Source organism: Pollicipes pollicipes, unplaced genomic scaffold (genome assembly GCF_011947565.3).
Source record: "Pollicipes pollicipes isolate AB1234 unplaced genomic scaffold, Ppol_2.1 Scaffold_7261;HRSCAF=8764_pilon_pilon_pilon, whole genome shotgun sequence".
Classification (NCBI taxonomy): domain Eukaryota; kingdom Metazoa; phylum Arthropoda; class Thecostraca; order Pollicipedomorpha; family Pollicipedidae; genus Pollicipes; species Pollicipes pollicipes.
This window is the reverse complement of record NW_023597054.1, coordinates 3,206,534-3,229,911: the sequence shown is the minus strand read 5'-3', so window position 1 is coordinate 3,229,911 and position 23,378 is coordinate 3,206,534. Positions and strand designations below refer to the sequence as shown.

The following is a 23,378-nucleotide window of genomic DNA, read 5'->3' as shown; positions in this document are numbered from 1 at the left end:
CCCAGACCATCCGCCAGAAGTCGACGATCGTAGCCTCGAGCGGACCTGTCGACGGCCAGCAATGTTGCACGCGCTGGAGGGGCGGCCGCTCCGACGGCTGATCACGCGCCGGACACAGCGGCCGCCCCGCTGCCTGCTCGGGCTCGGGCAGAGACAGCGCGCCGCGTCCCGGACGGGACCTGAGGCCACCCGGCAGCGCCGGACACACGCGGGGCTTGCTAACGGTCAGTCGGCACCAGCCAGACAGCCGCGGTTGATACTGGCCGCCTTCAGGACACGGAGCGATGAGCTGGACAGGCCTCTCATGATATCACATCACCACAGTCGACGTAAAGAGCACATGGACAGCTGGCGCGAACTCCAGACGAAGCAGCGTACCGCCGTCTTCAGTGACGCCAAGCTAAGTGCGGGACAGTCAGAGGGTCACACAGTCACTGGCAGGCTGGTTCACACAACGTCAGCATGACGGCCAGCCTACCTTGGGCGCAGATGAACTTCTTGCGCTCCTTGTAGCCCCAGACGAAGTTGGCATTGATGTACTCGGTGCTCTGAATGCCGTCGATCTGGCTCAGTTTGACCCGCGTCTGGTCGTAGGCGCGAATATCCGGGTATCTGCCCAGAGATCAGCCATCAGCACCGACTGCATGGCTAGCACACGCAGGCAAACACAGACAGCACACGATGCTGTGATGAAGTGACAGGGACCAACGCACACCATCGGCGGGTGGGTACACGGCTCAGCACAGCTGGCCGGCACCGGACCATCATCACACCATTGGCGGGTGGGTACACGGCTCAGCGCAGCTGGCTTACACTGGACCATCATCCCACCATCGGCGGGTGGGTATACGGCTCAGCACAGCTGGCCTACACTGGATTCATCCGTTAGATGCATGCTGACAGCATAACACGGCTCAATGAGACCCATTTACAAGTAGTCTAGGACACATCTGAGGGGCCATCCACTGTCTTCAGTGCCGTTACGGTGCTAGCCGTGACACCCCAGTATATCCGGCTGTTTCACGTCACAGTGATCTGGGCATCACCGGATGGCGCCGGCCGGCGGCCTGACACACCGGCGCGCCTCGTGTCGCGGGACGGGACGGGACGGGACGGGACGGGACGGGACGGGACGGGACACCGCTCAGGCACCTGTTCTTCTTGAAGTTCTCGAGCGCCTCCGAGGCGTAGGTGGTGCGGTCGTGCAGCCGCTGCGGCAGCGCCTCGAACTCGCGCCGAAAGCCGAGGTCCGAGTCGCGGTGCCGCTCCTGGTAGGCGGCCACCAGGTCGTGGCGCGCAATGGGCGGCAGGTCGGGCACCGGCGAGTCGGCCACCGTCTGGCCGCGCATGCTGCCCAGCATGTCCCTGCGGCACCGGCGTCACACCGTCACACTCGGTCACCACCGGAGGCTCCTCCACGGCTCCACACCGTGTCACAAAACAGTGACAACCGCACACGATCAGGTTTTGCAGTCGGATGGTCGCGCTGGTTTTGGCCGTGATTTGGGCCCACTGGTGGAATGTCTCCTAAACATCAACAGAGCCCTGCTCCGACAAGCCAGCAGGTCTCACCTGAGCGCGCGCGACACAGCCACATCCTTGCCGTAGCGTTTGAGCGCCAGCAGTGTGACCAGCAGCACGAGCACGCAGAGGGCGAGCGCGCACGCCACGCCGATGACGACCCCGAGCAGCGTGCGCTCCTGCTGGGCCGGCGGTTTGGGCGAGATGGGCGGCGACACGTAGTCGGTGTGGGCCATGGCCAGGCGGCGACTGTCACCCCGCCGCACTGTCGACGCACGCAGCCCACGGTCAGCAGGGTAGCAGCGGCGCCACTGTTGGCCACCCTTGACACTGCCGCCACTGCTGGCCGCTCAGTCAGGCAGCACCTCAAAGGGAGGGGGCACTAGCCATTCGGATCCAGTGACCAGATCCTGGGCACAGGAACCAAGCACACATTAACGTTCAGTGACGGGTGATATTTCGACGAGCCTAGCACCTGGAGCAATCTGGAAAACTCCACAGTGTACAACACCAAAAGGCAGGAAACACAGCGCCAATCGGCGTGTTACCACGGCGCGGGGCGCCTGACGCCTCACGTCCATGGGTAATATCGTCGAGATGAGGCCACCCATAAGCGACACGCACCGACAAGCTGGATGAAGGCCGTATAGTTGGCCGCCTCGAGGAGCGGACCGTCGCGCGGCGCGAGCGGCGCCGGCGCCGCGGCCGTCTGACGGCGCCGGTGGCGGCCGGCTGGCGGCACGCAGTGCTGGCAGGCCGTCTCGTCCGTCACCTGGTCGTCGCCCAGCGTCACGTACCTCGTCTTGACGAAGTCGCTGCGGGCGGGCGGGCCGGCTCCGTCAGACGAGGGCGACTGGCGGCTGATGCGTGCGGCCCGAGTCACGCACGGCGCCGATCCGCCCCAACACGCCGCAGGCTGACAAAGAGACCCGCCCCAAACACACCCAGGCGTCCCACCGGCTGGCACAGAGCCCCGCCCCAAGCACACCCAGGCGTTCCACCGGCTGGCACAGAGCCCCGCCCCAACACACCCAGACGTCCCACCAGCTGACACAGAGCCCCGCCCCAACACACCCAGACGTCCCACCAGCTGACACAGAGCCCCGCCCCAACACACCCAGACGTCCCACCAGCTGACAGAGAGCCCCGCCCCAACACACCCAGACGTCCCACCGGCTGACAGAGAGCCCCGCCCCAACACACCCAGGCGTCCCAAAGGATGGCGCAGAGCGCCGCCCCAACACACCCAGGCGCCCCACAGGCTGGCACAGAGCACCGCCCAGCGGCACCCGACACACTGACGGCTACAGCATGCGGTTTATGACGGCTGTGCTCCTGTCCCCACAGAGCCTGCTGCTCTGCTCCTACAGATCGGACCGGTCAGAGAGGCACTCACTGTTCGAAGGCGTCTGCCAGGTAGGCGCCGGCGCCCTCGGCCTGCACATCCTCGTAAGACTTGATGGGCAGTTTGCTGGGGTGCGGCAGGGACGCCAGCTGCTGGTCTGGCCGCAGCTGAACCATCACCACCCTACCGCACAGAGCACGGTCAGCACGGCCGGCTGCTGGTCTGGCCGCAGCTGAACCATCACCACCCTACCGCACAGAGCACGGCCAGCACGGCCGGCCGTACACCCGCCGCACGTGACCGCTCCGGTCCCGGAGCAGTCGCACACCCGCCGCACGTGACGGCCCCGGTCCCGGAGCAGTCACACGCCCGCCGCACGTGACGGCCCCGGTCCCGGAGCAGTCGCACGCCCGCCGCACGTGACGGCCCCGGTCCCGGAGCAGTCGTACACCCGTCACACGTGACGGCCCCGGTCCCGGAGCAGTTGTACACCCGCCACACGTGACGGCCCCGGTCCCGGAGCAGTCGCACACTCGACACATGTGACGGCCCCGGTCCCGAAGCAGTCGTACATTCGTCACACGTGACGGCCCCGGTCCCAGAGCAGTTGTACACCCGTCACACGTGACGACCCCGGTCCCGGGGCAGTCGCACACCCGTCACACGTGACGGCCCCGGTCCCGGAGCAGCTGTACACCCGTCACACGTGACGGCCCCGGTCCTGGAGCTTTTTGTTGTTGTTGATTGGTGTTTTCGGGCGCGCCGACTACAGCGGTTATTTGGCGCCCATAACGATTTTGTTTTACCTAACTAGTGAACCGTGTAAAGAGTCCCGAAGTTGATATGTCTACGGAATAAAAAGACCTGTTTAGATTCAAGAAGGCGCGAGTTGTCTCCTAAAATGTCACAGAGCGTCAAGGGCGAGTCACGCTCACCAAAGAATCGTTGACGTTCTTCAATGAGGCGCGGACATGATGTAAGCACATGACAAACGGTGAGAACAGCACCACATCGATGACCGACAGGTCTTTCGGCTCCATGCAACAAATAACCGTGAGTTGCGTACGTGTGTCCGATACGTAGTCTGCAGAGTATCACCTCTTCTTGTCTTATTTGGCGGAAACACGAAAACCACTGACCCAGCCTGGGTTTTATTGCCCTGAGCTTATTTTCATTTGTTAAATCCCAACAACGCTGCCATTCGTTCTGCAGAAAGGTTTTTATTGCAGGGTAAAAATCTCTGGCAGGGATCACCTCTTCTTGCCTTATTTGGCGGAAACACGAAAACCACTGACCCAGCCTGGGTTTTATTGCTCTGAGCTTATTTTCATTTGTTAAATCCCAACAACGCTGCCATTCGTTCTGCAGAAAGGTTTTTATTGCAGGATAAAAATCTCTGGCAGGGATAGAGAGAGAGCGTACACATGGAGCCAGCGCTGCTCGCCTTGCAGCCGCGTCAGCCACCTCGTTGCCAGCGATTCCAATGTGACTGGGGATCCAACACAAGATAACTTTCTTTCGGGCCTAATCCAGTTGAGTCAAACGTCCTAAAATATCCTGTACAAGGGGACATGATGGATAAAAGGACTAAGAACACTGCAAAGAGAGTCTGCCAAAATCAGATGTGAAGGTTCGTCACTGACTTCAATGAAACACAACGCCTTGGTGATCGCTACCAACTCCGATGTGAACACCGACGCATGTGGAGGCAAGGAAAACGTCCGGATGACGCTGCCGCTCACAAACGCACAACCCACTCCGCCAGAAGTTTTAGATCCGTCCGTGTAAGTAAGTGTGCAATCGTCATATAACGCCATACGCTCAAGTGCCCTCGACCTCATTATATCTGGCAAGACGACATTCTTTTTCATTTCGGTCAAAGACGTACCTATTGATGGCGAGATCAAACGCCAGGGAGCGGTGGACAGATGATCTACCCGCTTCAACCTTCGAATAGGAATTTCGCTTTCCCGTAGCAAGGCTTGTATTCGGAGCCCAAAGGTTACAGCATATGCCCGAGGTGCACTGTGACGAAAATGCACAGCAGGCCGTGAAAAAAACTGCGTTATATGCCGGATGGGAGGGGAACTGTCGCAACTTAAGTGCATAACGCATGCCACCATTTTCCTTCTCGCTGATAAGGGCGGCTCGTGCGATTCTACCATGAGGCTCGTGGCATGCGATGTGCGGAACGCTTCTGTGATTACGCCTAGAGCGGTATGATGGACAGTGTCCAGGACGCGTCTGGTGGGCTCACACGCGCTGTCATAAATGAAACATGCGTAGTCCAGCTTAGAACGTATGATTGAGCGATACAATAGCAAAAGCGTGCTTCTATCTGCCGCATATGATGCGGTCCCGAAGCAGTCGCCGCTCCGGGGACGGTGACGGTCAACTGAGCTTCAAGCGTGTCCACGGCATGGTGCGCCACCTGTGATTACAGCGCGGAGCGCGACGGCTGCGGCTAGGGGTAGGCCACGGCCAGCCTCGGAGACGGCCACGGCCAGCCTCGGAGACGACCACGGCCCGGGGCAGGCCACGGCCAGCCTCGGAGACGGCCACGGCCAGCCTCGGAGACGGCCACGGCCCGGGGCAGGCCACGGCCAGCCTCGGAGACGGCCACGGCCCGGGGCAGGCCACGGCCGGCCTCGGGGACGGCCACGGCCAGCCTCGGAGACGGCCACGGCCCGGGGCAGGCCACGGCCGGCCTCGGAGACGGCCACGGCCCGGGGCAGGCCACGGCCGGCCTCGGAGACGGCCACGGCCAGTCTCGGAGACAGCCACGGCCCGAGGCAGGCCACGGCCGGCCTCGGAGACGGCCACGGCCAGCCTCGGAGACGGCCACGGCCCGGGACAGGCCACGGCCGGCCTCGGAGACGGCCACGGCCGGCCTCGGAGAGGGGCTGCCAGCCAGGGCCCCAGTGTCCGCGTTCACCCCCGGCTGCCGCCCGGCGCCGGCGTCGGTGACAGCTGCCCACCGAGGTGAGGCCGTGCCATCACCTGTAGCAGCAGATGGGCCCGTTTCGCTCCAGCACGCGGTCCACCTGCAGCTGTATGAGCCAGCGTTCGTCGCGCCGCACGCGCCACCAGCGGTACTGCTGCAGCTGGGAGGCGGCCGGCAGTCCGGCGCCCACGGCGCACTGGCGCGAGGCGGCGCCACCACCGCCCGAGCAGCGGTCGGCCGCGCCGGCGCACACCTGTGTGGCCAGCACGAGCTGCGTCAGCGACACCACTCACACCACACACCGACAGACAGAGTCGGTGCCAGCCAGACGCACACGCTCCGGACCGGCGGCATGCATGCTTGGCTTCTTGTCCACGCAGCCTTTGTACACAATATGCGGAAAAATACTGACCTATTTCTTATACTTCATCACAACGCTGGCGCCGAGGAGGTGGATGTGACAATACTTGAATGATCTTGCGTCATCAGGGCCCGCTACATCCAGACAAGCCCAGACTGAGTGCGCCGCGTCCGCGACACATCACGGTCCCGAGGCCGCGGGGGTGACACTGCCGGCGCGCACCGGACACCGGAGGCCCCGCCACTCACGTGGACAGTGTAGTTGGTGTTGGGCACCGCACCCTTAAACGTGACAGTCTGCTCCAGCGCCGGCACCGACCGCATGTCCGGGTCGGACAACATCTGGACTCGCGAGCCGTCCGTGTCGAAGTACTCGGACTTGCCTGTCACCGTGACCTGTGGCCAGGTCAGACGGAGTGCGGTCGGACGGGGCCCGGTCAGACGGGGTCAGGCCGGAGGGCGAGGCCCGGGATCAGGCCAAGTGGAGCCAAACGCGTGTGCCCGTCAGGACGACGGTCCGAACACAAGCTCGGCCGACCGCTGCTAGGGCCCCTCCCCTTCGCCCCGTGCTGCCTCATCGGGAGAAGACGCGGCTGGATGTCGCCGCTAGCCATATTGCATGCGCCCACCCCAGCATGGTCGCGCCACGCCTGCGCAGGCGTGCCGTGTGTCGCGTACACACTGGCGTGCCGTGTTCTCACGGACGTACCGTGTACTGGCGGACGCCGGCCGCGTTGACGGGCGGCTGCCACGCGACGACGATGGAGGCCCGCGTGCCGGCCTGGTCTAGCGAGCACTTGAGCAGAACGTCACGGGGCTTCACCTGGGCTGTAGACGACACGCCGGCGGCTCAGCTCAGCACAGCACAGCTCACCTCAGCTCAGTTCAGCTCAGTTCGGCTCAGCTCAGCTCAGCTCAGCTCAGCTCAGCTCAGCTCAGCTCAGCTCAGCTCAGCTCAGCTCAGCTCAGTTCAGTTCAGTTCAGTCCAGTCCAGTTCAGCTCAGCTCAGCTCAGCTCAGCTCGGCACAGCACGGCACAGCACAGCTCAGTTCAGCTCAGCACAGCTCACGTCAGCACAGCTCAGCTAGCTCAGCACATCTAAGGTCATCTCGGGTCAGCTCAGCTCAGCCCAGCTAGGCTCAGGTCAGCTCAGCTCAGCTCAGCAGAGCGCGGCACAACACAGCTTGGCTCAGCTCGGCTCAGCACAGCACAGCACAGCTCTGTTCAGCATAGCTCGGCTCAGGTCAGCTCGGGTCAGCTCAGCTTAGCCCAGGTCAGCTCAGCTCAGCTCAGCTCAGCTCAGCACAGCACAGCTCATCTCGGGTCAGCTCATCTCAGGTCAGGTCAGGTCAGGTCAGGTCAGCACAGCACAGCACAGCACAGCACAGCACAGCACAGCACAGCACAACACAGCACAGCACAGCACAGCACAGCTCAGCTCAAATCAGCTCTCCACAGCCAGCGTCAAACGGACCGGCGTGACCGTCGAAGACATTCCCTGTTATCCTTGCTTGAGTTCAGCTCAGTGCCCAGACATCAACAAGGTTTTATCAACAAAATCACACGGGGAGTGACAAACCGTTCGATTGCATTTCCAAGCAAGAGCATGTTCCTATTTAAAGCGCAAACACGACGGAGCCGTGTACTGGGTGTCCCTCCTGGCCGCGCCGTGCCGCCGGCGTCCGAAGCCGACGGCGGCCAGCCCAGCCGGCCGCCTGCCGGCACGGGCCGCGCCGACGGTGACGCCGTCGGTACTCACTGTCCACCATGGTGACGCCGCTGACGTCGTCGGACCAGGGACCGCATAGCGGCACCAAGTCGTTACAGGCGCGCACGGAGATGTTGTAGGTACGGCCGGCCCTGAGATCTGGCCACAGGAACAGCGTCGTCGGGTGGAACACCACCAGCTGGCGGGCACGGCGGCGGCGTCACACCGCCGCCCAGCGGCTGGCAGGCGGTGCACAAACCGGCCGAGCGCACGGTCTGGCGCGGCACGAGACCAGAGGGCACATGCGGGCACACGTACCCGCCGCCACCGTCGACACGGCCCGCGCTGAACGTGTGCGCCACAGCACAGCCGCCAAACCGCAATCATCACCACAGCCGCCAAACAATCACCGCAACACAAGTGTACACTAATCTCAGCGTGGCAGATCTCACGCTTCACACTCAAAACAAACAGCCGTCACCCATCCCAGGCTCGTACTTTTCAAAGGACGCCATGAAGGCCACATGCCGGTGATTCAGTGGTCACCCATTTAAGTTGAGCAATGAAACGTGTGTTTCGTCGGGTATTTGGTGCCTGATAAATGGGCTGTAACATTTATCGATTACTTGCCCCTTTTTCACCTGAACCCAAGTTATAAAGGTCATCAGCAAATAGAAAGAGGCTTTATCATTTAACAGAAATACAGAGTAACAGTTTCAGGATATCATTTATGTGAATGGCGCATCATACACACTTCTTCAAAGATGATTAGGATTGAGGATCAGGATTTCACCACTCTCTTTCAGAGGAAGAATCTGATGCCACCATGTTGTGGTGGCTGTCTGGAAAGGAAAAGGATCTAGAATTGGCAACAAATGCTTGTCTGTCTGGAAAGACACATTCGGCGCATATTGAATACTATATATATATATATATATATATATATATATATATATATATATATATATATATACCTGGATGGATGGTAATATTATATGTTTATCTTTACAATTTCAACAAAAATACGGACGTCCCCATGTGTTCCACTAACATGTTGTCATTTCAAAAGTGAATTTGCAGTCTTTAAAGGCTCGTTTTGACATCAGATACTGACATCCTTTGAAGCTTTTCTACATCTGCGCACCCTACCAAAAATGGATCTTGGAACACTGCTGGGCTTTATCTGACAAGTGGATTCCAGAATGTTTTATAAATAAGAGAACACAAGACTGGTTTTCAGTGAGTTTAAAGCACACTGCATCGCTGTGGAAAGCAATCGATCTATTCGAGTGTGATAGCGTGGTGGAAGGTTGCATGGCTTGCCAAATCACTGCCCTGTCACTGCCAGACCATGGTGAACGCTAATTTCTGTGCATTATCGTCCCTCCCCACACCGAGCCCGGCTGGTGGATTGTGGGAGGTGTATGATACTACAGAGCGACTTCGGTTCCACAGCCACAACGCATCCCCACATGTTTCATCGTCCATGGCAGTGACGGCTGGCAGCCGCACAGCCTGTGCAGCTGGTGCCGTCGCTGCGCACCGCTCACCTCCTCCACGTTGCTGCGGTCCTCGCCGTCGGTGCGCATCAGCCGGTAAGACTGGATGAACGGCGCCACATCGGGCGACGGCTGGGACCAGCTGAGCGTCAGCGACTCGGTGGTGGCCGCCTTCACCGACAGCACCGGCTTGTACGTGGGATCTGCCGGCAGAGGAGGAGCCACTCAGCCACGCGCCTCCCCACACGGCCAGACACGTTCACCAGAGCACCGACTCCGCCGGTCGCCGGGCCGGGCCGGGCCGGGCGCCCACTCACCGCGCTCCTGCGTGATGAGGCGGCCGTCCTGGCCTCGCTCGGCTGCCTCACTAGAGCCCACAGCGTTGACGGCAGTCAGCTGAACCCTGTAGCCCCGGTTCGGCTTCAGGCTGTCTACCACGAACGACGTGGCGTTGGCCGGCACCGGTACCGAGTGGTACACCCACTGGTCAGTGCCCACCTGGCGAGAGGTCGGCGTCAGGTCACAGGGTCGAGCACAACAGTGGAGGCCCACCTGGTGATGATAACAACAGGCGAGCGGGGCCCGGGGCCCGCTGGACTCGGTCCACCTGGGAATGGGGCAGATGGATACACCCACTGACCAGCCCACCGGGGAATAGGTCAGATGGAGACACCCACTGGCCAGCCCACCTGGGAATAGGCCAGATGGATACACCCACTGGCCAGCCCACCTGGGAATAGGCCAGATGGATACACCCACTGGCCAGCCCACCTGGGAATAGGCCAGATGGATACACCCACTGGCCAGCCCACCTGGGAGTAGGCCAGATGGATACACCCACTGGCCAGCCCACCTGGGAGTAGGCCAGATGGATACACCCACTGGCCAGCCCACCTGGGAGTAGGCCAGATGGATACACCCACTGGCCAGCCCACCTGGGATAGGCCAGATGGAACACCCACTGGCCAGCCCACCTGGGAGTAGGCCAGATGGATACACCCACTGGCCAGCCCACCTGGGAATAGGTCAGATGGAGACACCCACTGGCCAGCCCACCTGGGAGTAGGCCAGATGGATACACCCACTGGCCAGCCCACCTGGGAGTAGGCCAGATGGATACACCCACTGGCCAGCCCACCTGGGAGTAGGCCAGATGGATACACCCACTGGCCAGCCCACCTGGGAGTAGGCCAGATGGATACACCCACTGGCCAGCCCACCTGGGAGTAGGCCAGATGGATACACCCACTGGCCAGCCCACCTGGGAGTAGGCCAGATGGATACACCCACCGGCCAGCCCACCTGGGAGTAGGCCAGATGGATACACCCAGGCCAGCCCACCTGGGAGTAGGCCAGATGGATACACCCACTGGCCAGCCCACCTGGGATAGGCCAGATGGATACACCCACCGGCCAGCCCACCTGGGAGTAGGCCAGATGGATACACCCACTGGCCAGCCCACCTGGAGTAGGCCAGATGGATACACCCACTGGCCAGCCCACCTGGGAGTAGGCCAATGGATACACCCACTGGCCAGCCCACCTGGGAGTAGGCCAGATGGATACACCCACTGGCCAGCCCACCGAGGTAGGCCAATGGATACACCCACTGGCCAGCCCACCTGGGAGTAGGCCAGATGGATACACCCACTGGCCAGCCCACCTGGGAGTAGGCCAGATGGATACACCCACTGGCCAGCCCACCTGGGATAGGCCATGGACACCCACTGGCCAGCCCACCTGGGAGTAGGCCAGATGGATACACCCACTGGCCAGCCCACCTGGGAATAGGCCAATGGATACACCCACTGGCCAGCCCACCTGGGAGTAGGCCAGATGGATACACCCACGGCCAGCCCACCTGGGAGTAGGCCAGATGGATACACCCACTGGCCAGCCCACCTGGGAGTAGGCCAGATGGATACACCCACTGGCCAGCCCACCTGGGAGTAGGCCAATGGATACACCCACTGGCCAGCCCACCTGGGAGTAGGCCAGATGGATACACCCACTGGCCAGCCCACCTGGGAGTAGGCCAGATGGATACACCCACTGGCCAGCCCACCTGGGAGTAGGCCAGATGAGATACACCCACTGGCCAGCCCACCTGGGAGTAGGCCAGATGGATACACCCACGGCCAGCCCACCTGGAGTAGGCCAGATGGATACACCCACTGGCCAGCCCACCTGGGAGTAGGCCAGATGGATACACCCACTGGCCAGCCCACCTGGGAGTAGGCCAGATGGATACACCCACGGCCAGCCCACCTGGGAGTAGGCCAGATGGATACACCCACCGGCCAGCCCACCTGGGAGTAGGCCAGATGGATACACCCACGGCCAGCCCACCTGGGAGTAGGCCAGATGGATACACCCACCGGCCAGCCCACCTGGGAGTAGCCAGATGGATACACCCACCGGCCAGCCCACCTGGGAGTAGGCCAGATGGATACACCCACTGGCCAGCCCACCTGGGAGTAGGCCAGATGGATACACCCACTGGCCAGCCCACCTGGGAGTAGGCCAGATGGATACACCCACGGCCAGCCCACCTGGGAATAGGCCAGATGGATACACCCACTGGCCAGCCCACCTGGGAGTAGGCCAGATGGATACACCCACTGGCCAGCCCACCTGGGAGTAGGCCAGATGGATACACCCACTGGCCAGCCCACCTGGGAGTAGGCCAGATGGATACACCCCTGGCCAGCCCACCTGGGAGTAGGCCAGATGGATACACCCACTGGCCAGCCCACCGGGAGTAGGCAGATGGATACACCCACTGGCCAGCCCACCTGGGAGAGGCCAGATGGATACACCCACCGGCCAGCCCACCTGGGAGTAGGCCAGATGGATACACCCACTGGCCAGCCCACCTGGGAGTAGGCCAGATGGATACACCCACTGGCCAGCCCACCTGGGAGTAGGCCAGATGGATACACCCACTGGCCAGCCCACCTGGGAGTAGGCCAGATGGATACACCCACCGGCCAGCCCACCTGGGAATAGGCCAGATGGATACACCCACCGGCCAGCCCACCTGGGAGTAGGCCAGATGGATACACCCACTGGCCAGCCCACCTGGGAGTAGGCCAGATGGATACACCCACTGGCCAGCCCCCTGGGAGTAGGCCAGATGGATACACCCACCGGCCAGCCCACCTGGGAGTAGGCCAGATGGATACACCCACTGGCCAGCCCACCTGGGAGTAGGCCAGATGGATACACCCACCGGCCAGCCCACCTGGGAGTAGGCCAGATGGATACACCCACCGGCCAGCCCACCTGGGAGTAGGCCAGATGGATACACCCACCGGCCAGCCCACCTGGGAATAGGCCAGATGGATAACCCACCGGCCAGCCCACCTGGGAGTAGGCCAGATGGATACACCCACTGGCCAGCCCACCTGGGAGTAGGCCAGATGGATACACCCACCGGCCAGCCCACCTGGGAGTAGGCCAGATGGATACACCCCACTGGCCAGCCCACCTGGGAGTAGGCCAGATGGATACACCCACTGGCCAGCCCACCTGGGAGTAGGCCAGATGGATACACCCACCGGCCAGCCCACCTGGGAGTAGGCCAGATGGATACACCCACCGGCCAGCCCACCTGGGAGTAGGCCAGATGGATACACCCACTGGCCAGCCCACCTGGGAGTAGGCCAGATGGATACACCCACTGGCCAGCCCACCTGGAGTAGGCCAGATGGATACACCCACTGGCCAGCCCACCTGGGAGTAGGCCAGATGGATACACCCACTGGCCAGCCCACCTGGGAGTAGGCCAGATGGATACACCCCCCGGCCAGCCCACCTGGGAGTAGGCCAGATGGATACACCCACCGGCCAGCCCACCTGGGAGTAGGCCAGATGGATACACCCACTGGCCAGCCCACCTGGGAGTAGGCCAGATGGATACACCCACCGGCCAGCCCACCTGGGAGTAGGCCAGATGGATACACCCACTGGCCAGCCCACCTGGGAGTAGGCCAGATGGATACACCCACTGGCCAGCCCACCTGGGAGTAGGCCAGATGGATACACCCACCGGCCAGCCCACCTGGGAGTAGGCCAGATGGATACACCCACCGGCCAGCCCACCTGGGAGTAGGCCAGATGGATACACCCACTGGCCAGCCCACCTGGGAGTAGGCCAGATGGATACACCCACTGGCCAGCCCACCTGGGAGTAGGCCAGATGGATACACCCACTGGCCAGCCCACCTGGGAGTAGGCCAGATGGATACACCCACTGGCCAGCCCACCTGGGAGTAGGCCAGATGGATACACCCACCGGCCAGCCCACCTGGGAATAGGCCAGATGGATACACCCACTGGCCAGCCCACCTGGGAATAGGCCAGATGGATACACCCACCGGCCAGCCCACCTGGGAGTAGGCCAGATGGATACACCCACCGGCCAGCCCACCTGGGAGTAGGCCAGATGGATACACCCACCGGCCAGCCCACCTGGGAATAGGCCAGATGGATACACCCACCGGCCAGCCCACCTGGGAGTAGGCCAGATGGATACACCCACTGGCCAGCCCACCTGGCATCCAGGGGACGTCAGCTCAACGTCAAACCAAAGGCGGATACGCCAAATGAAAGGAACTCGAATGTGACGGAGAATATCTGGACAGAATGTGTGGTTATTTGCCCATTCTCGGACGTGAGCGGGACGTCGCGCAACGCACCTCCATATACCGCAGTCTGTAGCTCTGGATCGGCGCGTTGCCGTTGTTCACCGTCCAGTTGATGAAGATGTGCGACATGCCCACGGCCACCGCCTTGATGATCTTCACCTCCGGACGTCCTGTGCGTCAGATGGACGTCGTCAGAACACCGGTGCGCACCGCTCGGGACCAGCCCTGTATGGCTCTCGGTGCCCCGCGTGTGCACCAACATCTCGCAACAAGGAACGCAACTGGACAACACGGCCCGCCCCGCTGCGTGCAGACGAAATGTCAGCCGAGCAGAGGAGCACCGTCGGCTCGGGAATGCCAGCAGATCTACCCCGGGGGCTGTCTGGCGCACTAACACCACGCACGGTAAAGAGCACGAGGCCCGACAAAAGGCCCGACTCGAACATCACGGCAACGCCGACCAACGGGGCCAGCGGCCAGCCGCCACACCGCCACCTCACGGTGCGGCGCGACGGGCGCGCAACCGCCACACTCACGCTGGACAGTGACGAGGACCGTGTGCTCGGCCCGGCCGGCGTCGTTGGACGCGGCGCACGTCAGCTCGCCGCCGTCCTTGGCCGACACGTTGGTGATGGTCAGCAGGCTCTCCAGTTCCGTGCTCGACACGTTCCGCACGCTGAGCTGGTGCCTGAGGACGGCCAGACCGCGTGTGAGCTGGCGCGCCGCCGGGTGGTAGCATGGCGCGGGGCCCGGCCCAGTCAGCGGCCGGTGCAGCGGCCCTCCTTCGCTGGCGCCCCCCGACGCCGAATCGCAGCCAAACATGCAGCTGTCCACTGGCTGCGGCGCAACCCAGACACCGCGGCGGCGCCATACACACCGCAGCAGGAGAGGGCCCGCCGCCAGACGCACCTGGGCGTGGTGTCCTTGATGGGCCGCTTGCCGGCCGTCCAGCCGATGGTGGGCGGCGGGCTGGCGCGGAACGAGCAGCTGACGGTGACTGGGTCGCCGACCCGGGCCGTGGCGCCGCCGCTGGACACCAGCTCGGGCGCGGCTGCCGGCCAGCATCGCCGCCGTCCGGTCAGACACGGCCTGGCGACCGCGTGCGACAGCCAGACGATACACACCCACCTGCAGCCACACGCCCGCACCCGCAGCCGCACGCACGCACGCACGCACGCACGCACGCACGCACGCACGCACCGCACGCACGCACGCACGCACGCACGCACGCACGCACGCACGCACGCACGCACGCACGCACGCACGCACGCACGCACGCACGCACGCACGCACGCACGCACGCACGCACGCACGCACGCACGCACGCACGCACACACACACACACACACACACACACACACACACACACACACACACACACACACACACACACACACACGGGCGTGCGGCACAGCTATGCGCGCGGCCCGGACACAGCCCCCGCGCGGCCCCGGGGCTGGAGGAGGTGCCACCGCCCACTCACCTCGGACGTCCAGCAGCACTGTACGCAGCTTTCCGCCCGACACGTGACATGTGTAGTTGCCCTGGTCCGGCAGCGAGACGCAGCCCACGGTCAGATGGGACACCACCGTCTTGTCCTGCGGCGCCGGACGCCCGATTAGAGCCGGCCCAGCCAGACGGGTACCGGTGCCGAGTGGCTCTCCTTCGCAAGCCACGCTGACCAGTAATCAACACTGCATTTGTGTGTGATCAGCCACAAACTAGTGATATTTTTGCTGCGGGACCGACTACCACCTCTGGCAGACACATCTAACATTCCATGATCCACGGCGGCCCGCTTATTATTGATTGCACCGACATGGGTAAGGGTTGAAACCATTAATACCACAGCAGTCAAGGGGATACAAGCACCCATGTTACTCAAGCTTTGAAATAGATGCAGTGCTGCTGGGGGCTGGCCGGAAACTACCCAACTCACAAAAAAAATCCGATCTTCTTGGTGAGTGCCCCACATAAAGCATGGGTTGGTTAACGCACGAGAGGAAGTCCCGATGCTCTTCTATTTCTATAATGTGACCTGTGCCTGCTGCATCAGCCCGCCACACCTCGCGCAGTCTGCTGCCGTCGGCCGCCCAACCCACACAGTCTGCTGCCGTCGGCCGCCCAACCCACACAGTCTGCTGCCGTCGGCCGCCCAACCCACACAGTCTGCTGCCGTCGGCCGCCCATCCTGTCTGATCTTCATCATAATGGCCCTTTAATATCTCATACTTCTTGCATCCTGGCTACGGCCGGGGGCCGGCCGGAGCGCGCCGCTGGAGGCCCACCTTGGTCTCGCGCTCCACCACCACGCGCTGTGACAGCGACACATTGGCGCCGTCGCGGGTCCACCAGACGGTGGCGTCCACAGGCCGGGCGGTGCACGAGATGGTGACATTTTCGCAGCTGTCCACCCGGCCGGGCTCGGTCACCTTGATGATCTCGGCGGCGCCTACGGGCCAGCCGCGCTAACTCAGCTCACATACAGCGGGCGCACTCAGAGCAGGGCAGGGGGCCGGCTCACAGCAGCGCCCGCTCGTCCCGTCCAGTCGATTTGTGGCGTTCAGTTATCCGAGGCCGTGCACTGGAAAGATCGACGTTCCTGCCGAGAGGATTGTGCAGCCCCACGGCACGTCGGTGATGGTGATAGCTGCAGCAACAGTGAAGCACCAGCGATAACACAGGATACAGCTTTAGCTGTGATGGCAGGTGGTGGAGAGCCGCAGCAAACCCCGGCCGGCCCACAGCTAAGTCATGTCATTGGGTATTTACGACACACTCAGCTGCTAAGGGTATATGGCGTCGCCTGCCTCTCACCCTGGCAGGAAGGGCAGGCACTGTGGGGAATCGAACCCAGTACCTCTGGTTTCCCCGACGTGCAGTGGTTAACGCATGGCCCACAGCTATAAAACACAAGCAATATTAATATCACATGATCCCAGACACCCCATAAGTTTACTGCAATATCAAATTTAAATCTAACCTTACAATGGAAACACATCAGCCAAGCAGTCAGCATATCAAGGGAGCACCATCTCTCACTAGTAGTTGACTTATCCTAAGACGAAACAATCACTGCCATGAGAATGAGCAAGAACAAAGCCAGACCACGACACATAGAGGGCACTCGAGCGCTACACTTGGGGCTCCGATTTCCACATAATGTTAGCGGAATGTTCGCGCCATCACCGTCAGGGTACAGCTGTAATGAAATAGTGATTCTCACCTTTACTGGTATATACATATATATATATATATATATATATATATATATATATATATATATATATATATACATTGTTTCTGTTCGTCGGTCGGATTGTGCTCACCTGCTTTAAGACATGATACTGATGATAGCAGAACTGCTGGGAGGAGCCAGCCATACCAGGGTGCAATCGGTGGTGCCATTGCACATTACTGAAACCAAGACCAACATCGTGAACAAACTCCACCTTGTACAAAACGCGGTGAATGCGTACCAAGAAGACGCTCTCTCGTTACCTGAGTAAATTCACGCATCACAATCTGCAGCGCAGCACTTGACACTGAAAACAGCGCTCAGCTCAAACCGCGATCTCGGAAATACCTGTCTCCAGGTGAGGTCAATGTAGGCCGAAAGCAGCACCACCCCTCCAGCGGCATTTCTCGGTGACCCAAGAGCTCTGGTAGGTCGCCCCCCCCCCCCCCCCCTCTCCTCCCAGTGCAGCGCCCCCGCTGTGGTCGGACGCGGCGCCGGCAAGCCGTCACCCCCACGCCGGCCGGCAGACGTCCGTACCGGCCGGCAGACCTCCACACCGGCCGGCAGACCTCCACACCGACCGGCAGACCTCCACACCGACCGGCAGACCTCCACACCGGCCGGCAGACCTCCACACCGGCCGGCCGACAGACCTCCACACCGGCCGGCAGACCTCCACACCGACCGGCAGACCTCCACACCGGCCGGCAGACCTCCACACCGGCCGGCCGACAGACCTCCACACCGGCCGGCAGACCTCCACACCGGCCGGCAGACCTCCACACCGGCCGGCAGACCTCCACACCGGCCGGCCGACAGACCTCCACACCGGCCGGCAGACCTCCACACCGGCCGGCCGGCAGACCTCCACACCGGCCGGCAGGCCTCCACACCGACCGGCAGACCTCCACACCGGCCGGCGGACCTCCACACCGGCCGGCCGACAGACCTCCACACCGGCCGGCAGACCTCCACACCGGCCGGCAGACCTCCACACCGGCCGTCACCCCCACACCGGCCGGCAGACCTCCACACCGGTCGGCAGACCTCCACACCGGCCGGCAGACCTCCACACCGGCTGGCAGACCTCCACACCGACCAGTATACCAATAATTATAAGTGAGCTTATTTCATCGTATTTGATGCTTGCTCCAATATCCTCAAATGTGGTACATTCCTTTTAAGGCTCCAAGCCAAATAGCACCAAATTTATTTAGCTGCTCAGTTTTAACAGAACGCACTGCACCCAGCCACGCCACGTGGCACAGCTAAACCAACAAGGAATAACATGAGAATCTGACGGGTCGCAATAAGGAAACTCAAGAACGAACCAGACCCCGGAGTCCCACAAGTGAAATTTCCGTCATCTTGGGAAGCAGTAATATATGTGTGTGATGGGAGATGATATATGGGAATGATTCTCTGGTGATGTATTTTATGTCCATCATGGAGATGCACACTAACCAATGTTTCAAAACAGGACCAAAATCGAGTTCATGACTACAATCGCTCTGCAATAACGTGCCAACCAACAAACAGGATAGTAGTTTGTTTACCGATGCCAGCTGACCGGTGGTTTGGTGCTGGTGCATCCCATACTGTCCTGGAGTTTTGCATGCCATCAGAACACCTTCACTGCAATGTCAAATGTTGACTTAAGGACTCTTTCAAAACTCAAATGTTTAATGCACATTTCAAAATATCATCTGTTATAAATGCATATTCATTTGAAAAACTACCAAAGAGTGCCGGTTGGAAAAAACTATTTTTGATGTTGAATTACGGCTTGGGGCAGTGGTTATGGTTCTCAGTAATGGCTATTATGAATTCAATGTTCATATGCTTGACTTTGTGCTAAAAAATGATGGCCTGAACACAGTGCCTATCTGCTAACAATGCCGGAGCAAATGATACTAATAGCATACTGTCTCGGGCAGTCCATGCCAACACATCTGCCGCTGGTGACGCACCAGCCATCAAAGCTGACAGAGGAGGTGGGATCGACAGCCATCACGAGCGGCCGGCACCTGACTCAGCCCCGTCAGACTGGTACCAGCTATCACGAGTGACTGGCACCTGACACAGCCCCATCGGACTGGTACCAGCCAGCACCCGACACAGCCCCATCAGACTGGTACCAGCTGGCACCCGACACAGCCCCATCAGACTGGTACCAGCTGGCACCTGACACAGCCCCATCAGACTGGTACCAGCTGGCACCCGACACAGCCCCATCGGACTGGTACCAGCTGGCACCTGACACAGCCCCATCAGACTGGTACCAGCTGGCACCTGACACAGCCCCATCAGACTGGTACCAGCCAGCACCCGACACAGCCCCATCGGACTGGTACCAACATGTTGGCCATCGCCGCGTGTGTCTCAGCAGTCTTCTAGTGGTGGTACTGCCAGACGCCAATGAGCTGCGTTGGTTTTGGTACTCAATGCAACACAGTTTTCTCATTTCACTGCTGTTTGTGTGCTATCACCCATGCATTGGGGATGATGCCAGGCATTAAAATATATGGGTGGGCTGACAGTAGTTTTAAGTTATATAAGACAATTTATCTGTACCAAACATGCATTTTACTCCACAGAAATTGCATGTCATACATCCACCTTTGATCCAGGGTATTGTCAATGCTGAATAAGGTCGCCATACATCAATGACAAAGCACATTTTGACCAAATTAAGTACGGTCTAATTCTCCGCAAAATAAACAGTCCCACATGTGGAACAGACTCAAAACAGTACATTGCAACTGCTGCTGCATTAAGTATAGTCACAACACTCAAATCTTTAATATTCAGGAGATTTATATGGTTTAATCAGATGAAAAGTACATCCCACCAGTCAGCCAAAGCTGCCACACATATTGCCATGCTGAATGCACTACTATTGTTTGTGACTACTTTTAATTCATTCACACTGTGAGCTTTTGTTTACTACCTTCCCCATCACATAAGCATGGCAGAGTCTGCACCTTTACTGTTCTACCACATGGAACACTAATTCTCATTTTTGTTCCATCAATTTCTCATTTCTGCTCAATCAATGTCACTCAAGCCAATGCTAAACTATCAGAGCTAGAAAAAACCACCTTACACTGCAATTATATTTAAATACCAGGAAAACACATTGTTGCTGTGAAACACACCAATATACCACACACAACCAGGCATCTATGTAATGTCCCAGTGGTTTGTATTTCTACACTACAGACAGATATTGACAAAGTCAGCACATGGGGGAATTAGTGCATATCAGTTTGCTACTACACTGGTGCATATCAGTACCACAGTTTGATGTATGGGGTGCCATTTCTGGAATCATATTGGACTGCACACATATGACCAGCTGAAAGCCAGCTTCTCACAGGCAGGTCATGTGGCCAGACACTAGGACTTCCAACAGATTGTTGCAGTTAATGTCTCTGTATGATACCTTTTGAGTCAGAGCATTTACCCCTTAAACAGCCTCTGGTGTGGCCCTAGATTCTGTTATACATTGTGTTGTCCTTGCTGGATGCCTACAGCTAAAAGTTCAAACTCTGTCATATCCCATCACAAATGCTATCAAAGAGTACACATTGACCTCAATTTCAAACTGCATTTTCTCAGGCATGGCTGGGCTGCATCACTATGCTGCACTTTCCATGCAACACAAATACATTTGTGGGTGCTACTTTGCATTATTTTATGCATGATTGTCATGCTGATTCTGCTATTTTGAAAATCTGTCACATAACACACAAACTCATAATCCATATCCAGTGCTGTGGCAAAATGTCAGGCCACTGGCAATCACTAGCTGTGTGGTAGTTCTTGTCAATGCAAATCATAAAAAACAAACTCACAATCAGTTAATAACTATTCAATTAGTACTGGATGCAGTGGTAACTGTGACCACCAGCTTTGGTGTCACAGCAGGGAGGGGGGAAGGGTAATGCATGTTTTAGCTCACCTATCCTGGACAGGATGAAGCACATCTTTTTCACCAGCAGGGGGATATTGCATGCCTTAGCTCACCTATCCCAGACAGGATGAGGCACAGCTTTTTCACAACACTTTTGAGCATAGCTCAGTAATCTGGGAATCAGGAGCCTTGCCTTACTATTGACAACTAAAAATAATGTGTTTATTATTTGGTATAAATAATTTTCAACTCACTGACTACTTCCTTAAATTCTCCTTGGTTATTGCTTGCAGTATGGCAGAGTTTTTGTGAGCTATAGAAAATCATCTATTTCTAATATTTTTATACTAGGTTTACCATTAAGCAGATCCTTCCCTTGATTTTCTCCTGAACCCCAACACACCCTACTGTTAGCAGCTTGACAAAAGCAGACAAACCAATTTGTGAAAGGGCATAGAAAAGCACAGAAAAGTGGGCAGGTATAGGAACATTCCATACATCCATGAATTTACATGTAGGTAATATTTGGCAATCATACACCTTTGTCAAAATAACTTGTTCTTGGAAATTAGCAATATGAATTTATGCACTTAATATTACATTTGATTGATGGTCAACTGGATCTTATTTGATATTATTTGGTCCCTGAACCTAAAGTCTCAGCATTTATATAATAATTGTGCATCATGACAAATGATTGGCATATTACATCACTGACTGGTGATGAATGTATTGCACTGAGTGCTTATGCTCCAAAATTATGATGACCAATATTGCCTGCCTGTTGACCTGACTTCATCTTAAACTTCTAGGTTCAGATCTATTGCCAGTTGGTAGTCAAGAGATTCTGATGGTCAACATGATAACCTGCATTATTCTGGCATCCAATGTAATTTCTACTTGTTGACTCAATCTTACCTTAATTTGCTGGCTTAGGTGTATTATTCCACGGCAGTAAAGATACGAACAGCATATCATTACTCACTGAAATTTTGAAAGCTTTATAACCACTGCTAGTGAAAACGGCATAGAGATCATTTTAGTATGCCCCTCACTCTTTCCCAGGCAATGCTCCTGATATGGACAGGCCCCTGGGCTGTGTTAAAAAAGAAGCAACAGTTATTGATGGCCTGCCCAAAAGAAGAAATTGACATATTTTACAAAAGCACTCAAACACTAGGACATATTTCTGATCTTGCATTTGAACATGTTTCTGATCTCTTTTGTCTTTCTGATTTCTGATATTCAACAAATCTGAACAAAGGAACCAATTACACATACAGCACTGTCATCCAACAAAGAGGAAGAACACAACAGTTTAGCATGACGCAAATGAGATAAAGTACGTTGTTTCAGTCACAAAAGTTTCAACTGACTGAAGAATTCACTTATATTCACATAAGCCAAAGTTGCACAGACTCACAAATGGCCACTGAGCTGTGAATCTGTTTGTACAGCTTGAGAGTAACCACTTAGTCCAATGCCTACCTGCATAAGTGGTCTTGTCACGTATTACGGACCTTTGATTTCCCTCAACAGCTACCAGCCACGTATTCGATATCTTTTATCTCCTCAAACAATAACCTGTCACGCATTCGGAACCTTTGATCTTCCGGAATAACTAGCTGCCCACATCGCTGCCTGCTCCATTTCTCTTCTTTCCGCGAAATGGCAAGCTTACAAAAGTATGCAACGCTAGCAGACTATTCCATCTATGTCGGGGTGACTAAGACAATTCTCAACGCAAACACCATGACCGGGGCTTAGGCCATCCCGCAAATACGCCGTTCGAACTTACTTTCCGATGTCCTCCCTCCATCACATGTGCTATCCATACGAGCGTTGCGGTCGTATGGATATGAGTAAGACATTTGATGCGGCGCATTTGAAAACCTTCAATGATGCCAACTTTAGTAGGGTGTTATTGGGAGGAAAACAGGAAGCTAGATTTTAGCACGCCCAATTCAGGTAAAAGTTGTGGTAAAAGCAACATACTTACAAATTATAATATGTTAAGCCATGAAAAGAATCAATTTATCTTGCTCATATCGATATTCATGTAACTGGGGTCGCCAATTTGTATAAAGCCTGTGACCTCAGCTTAGTCAGGAAGTGATGGGGCCGCGATCTAGATCAAGAATACAAGCGATTTGGAAACAGCTGATCCAAAAATCTCTCATTGCACAAGCCCTGCGCCG

The 23,378-nt window shown here is 57.9% G+C and overlaps 1 protein-coding gene across 1 annotated transcript; it reads right to left on the bottom strand.

Annotated features, from left to right (window-relative positions):
• Ptp69D (Protein tyrosine phosphatase 69D) lies at nucleotides 1–23,027 on the bottom strand (the record flags this gene model as incomplete). The annotated part of the gene is given in 19 exon segments (XM_037236541.1): nucleotides 1–45; nucleotides 479–612; nucleotides 1,153–1,365; nucleotides 1,573–1,786; nucleotides 2,146–2,336; nucleotides 2,918–3,049; nucleotides 5,867–6,063; nucleotides 6,420–6,566; nucleotides 6,880–6,998; nucleotides 7,930–8,077; nucleotides 9,429–9,580; nucleotides 9,695–9,875; nucleotides 14,078–14,196; nucleotides 14,563–14,714; nucleotides 14,936–15,077; nucleotides 15,510–15,624; nucleotides 16,315–16,478; nucleotides 17,356–17,443; nucleotides 22,979–23,027. Coding segments are annotated over 18 exon segments (2,644 nt in total), but the record flags the coding sequence as incomplete, so codon positions are not given.
• Between the last annotated feature and the right edge of the window lie 351 nt (nucleotides 23,028–23,378).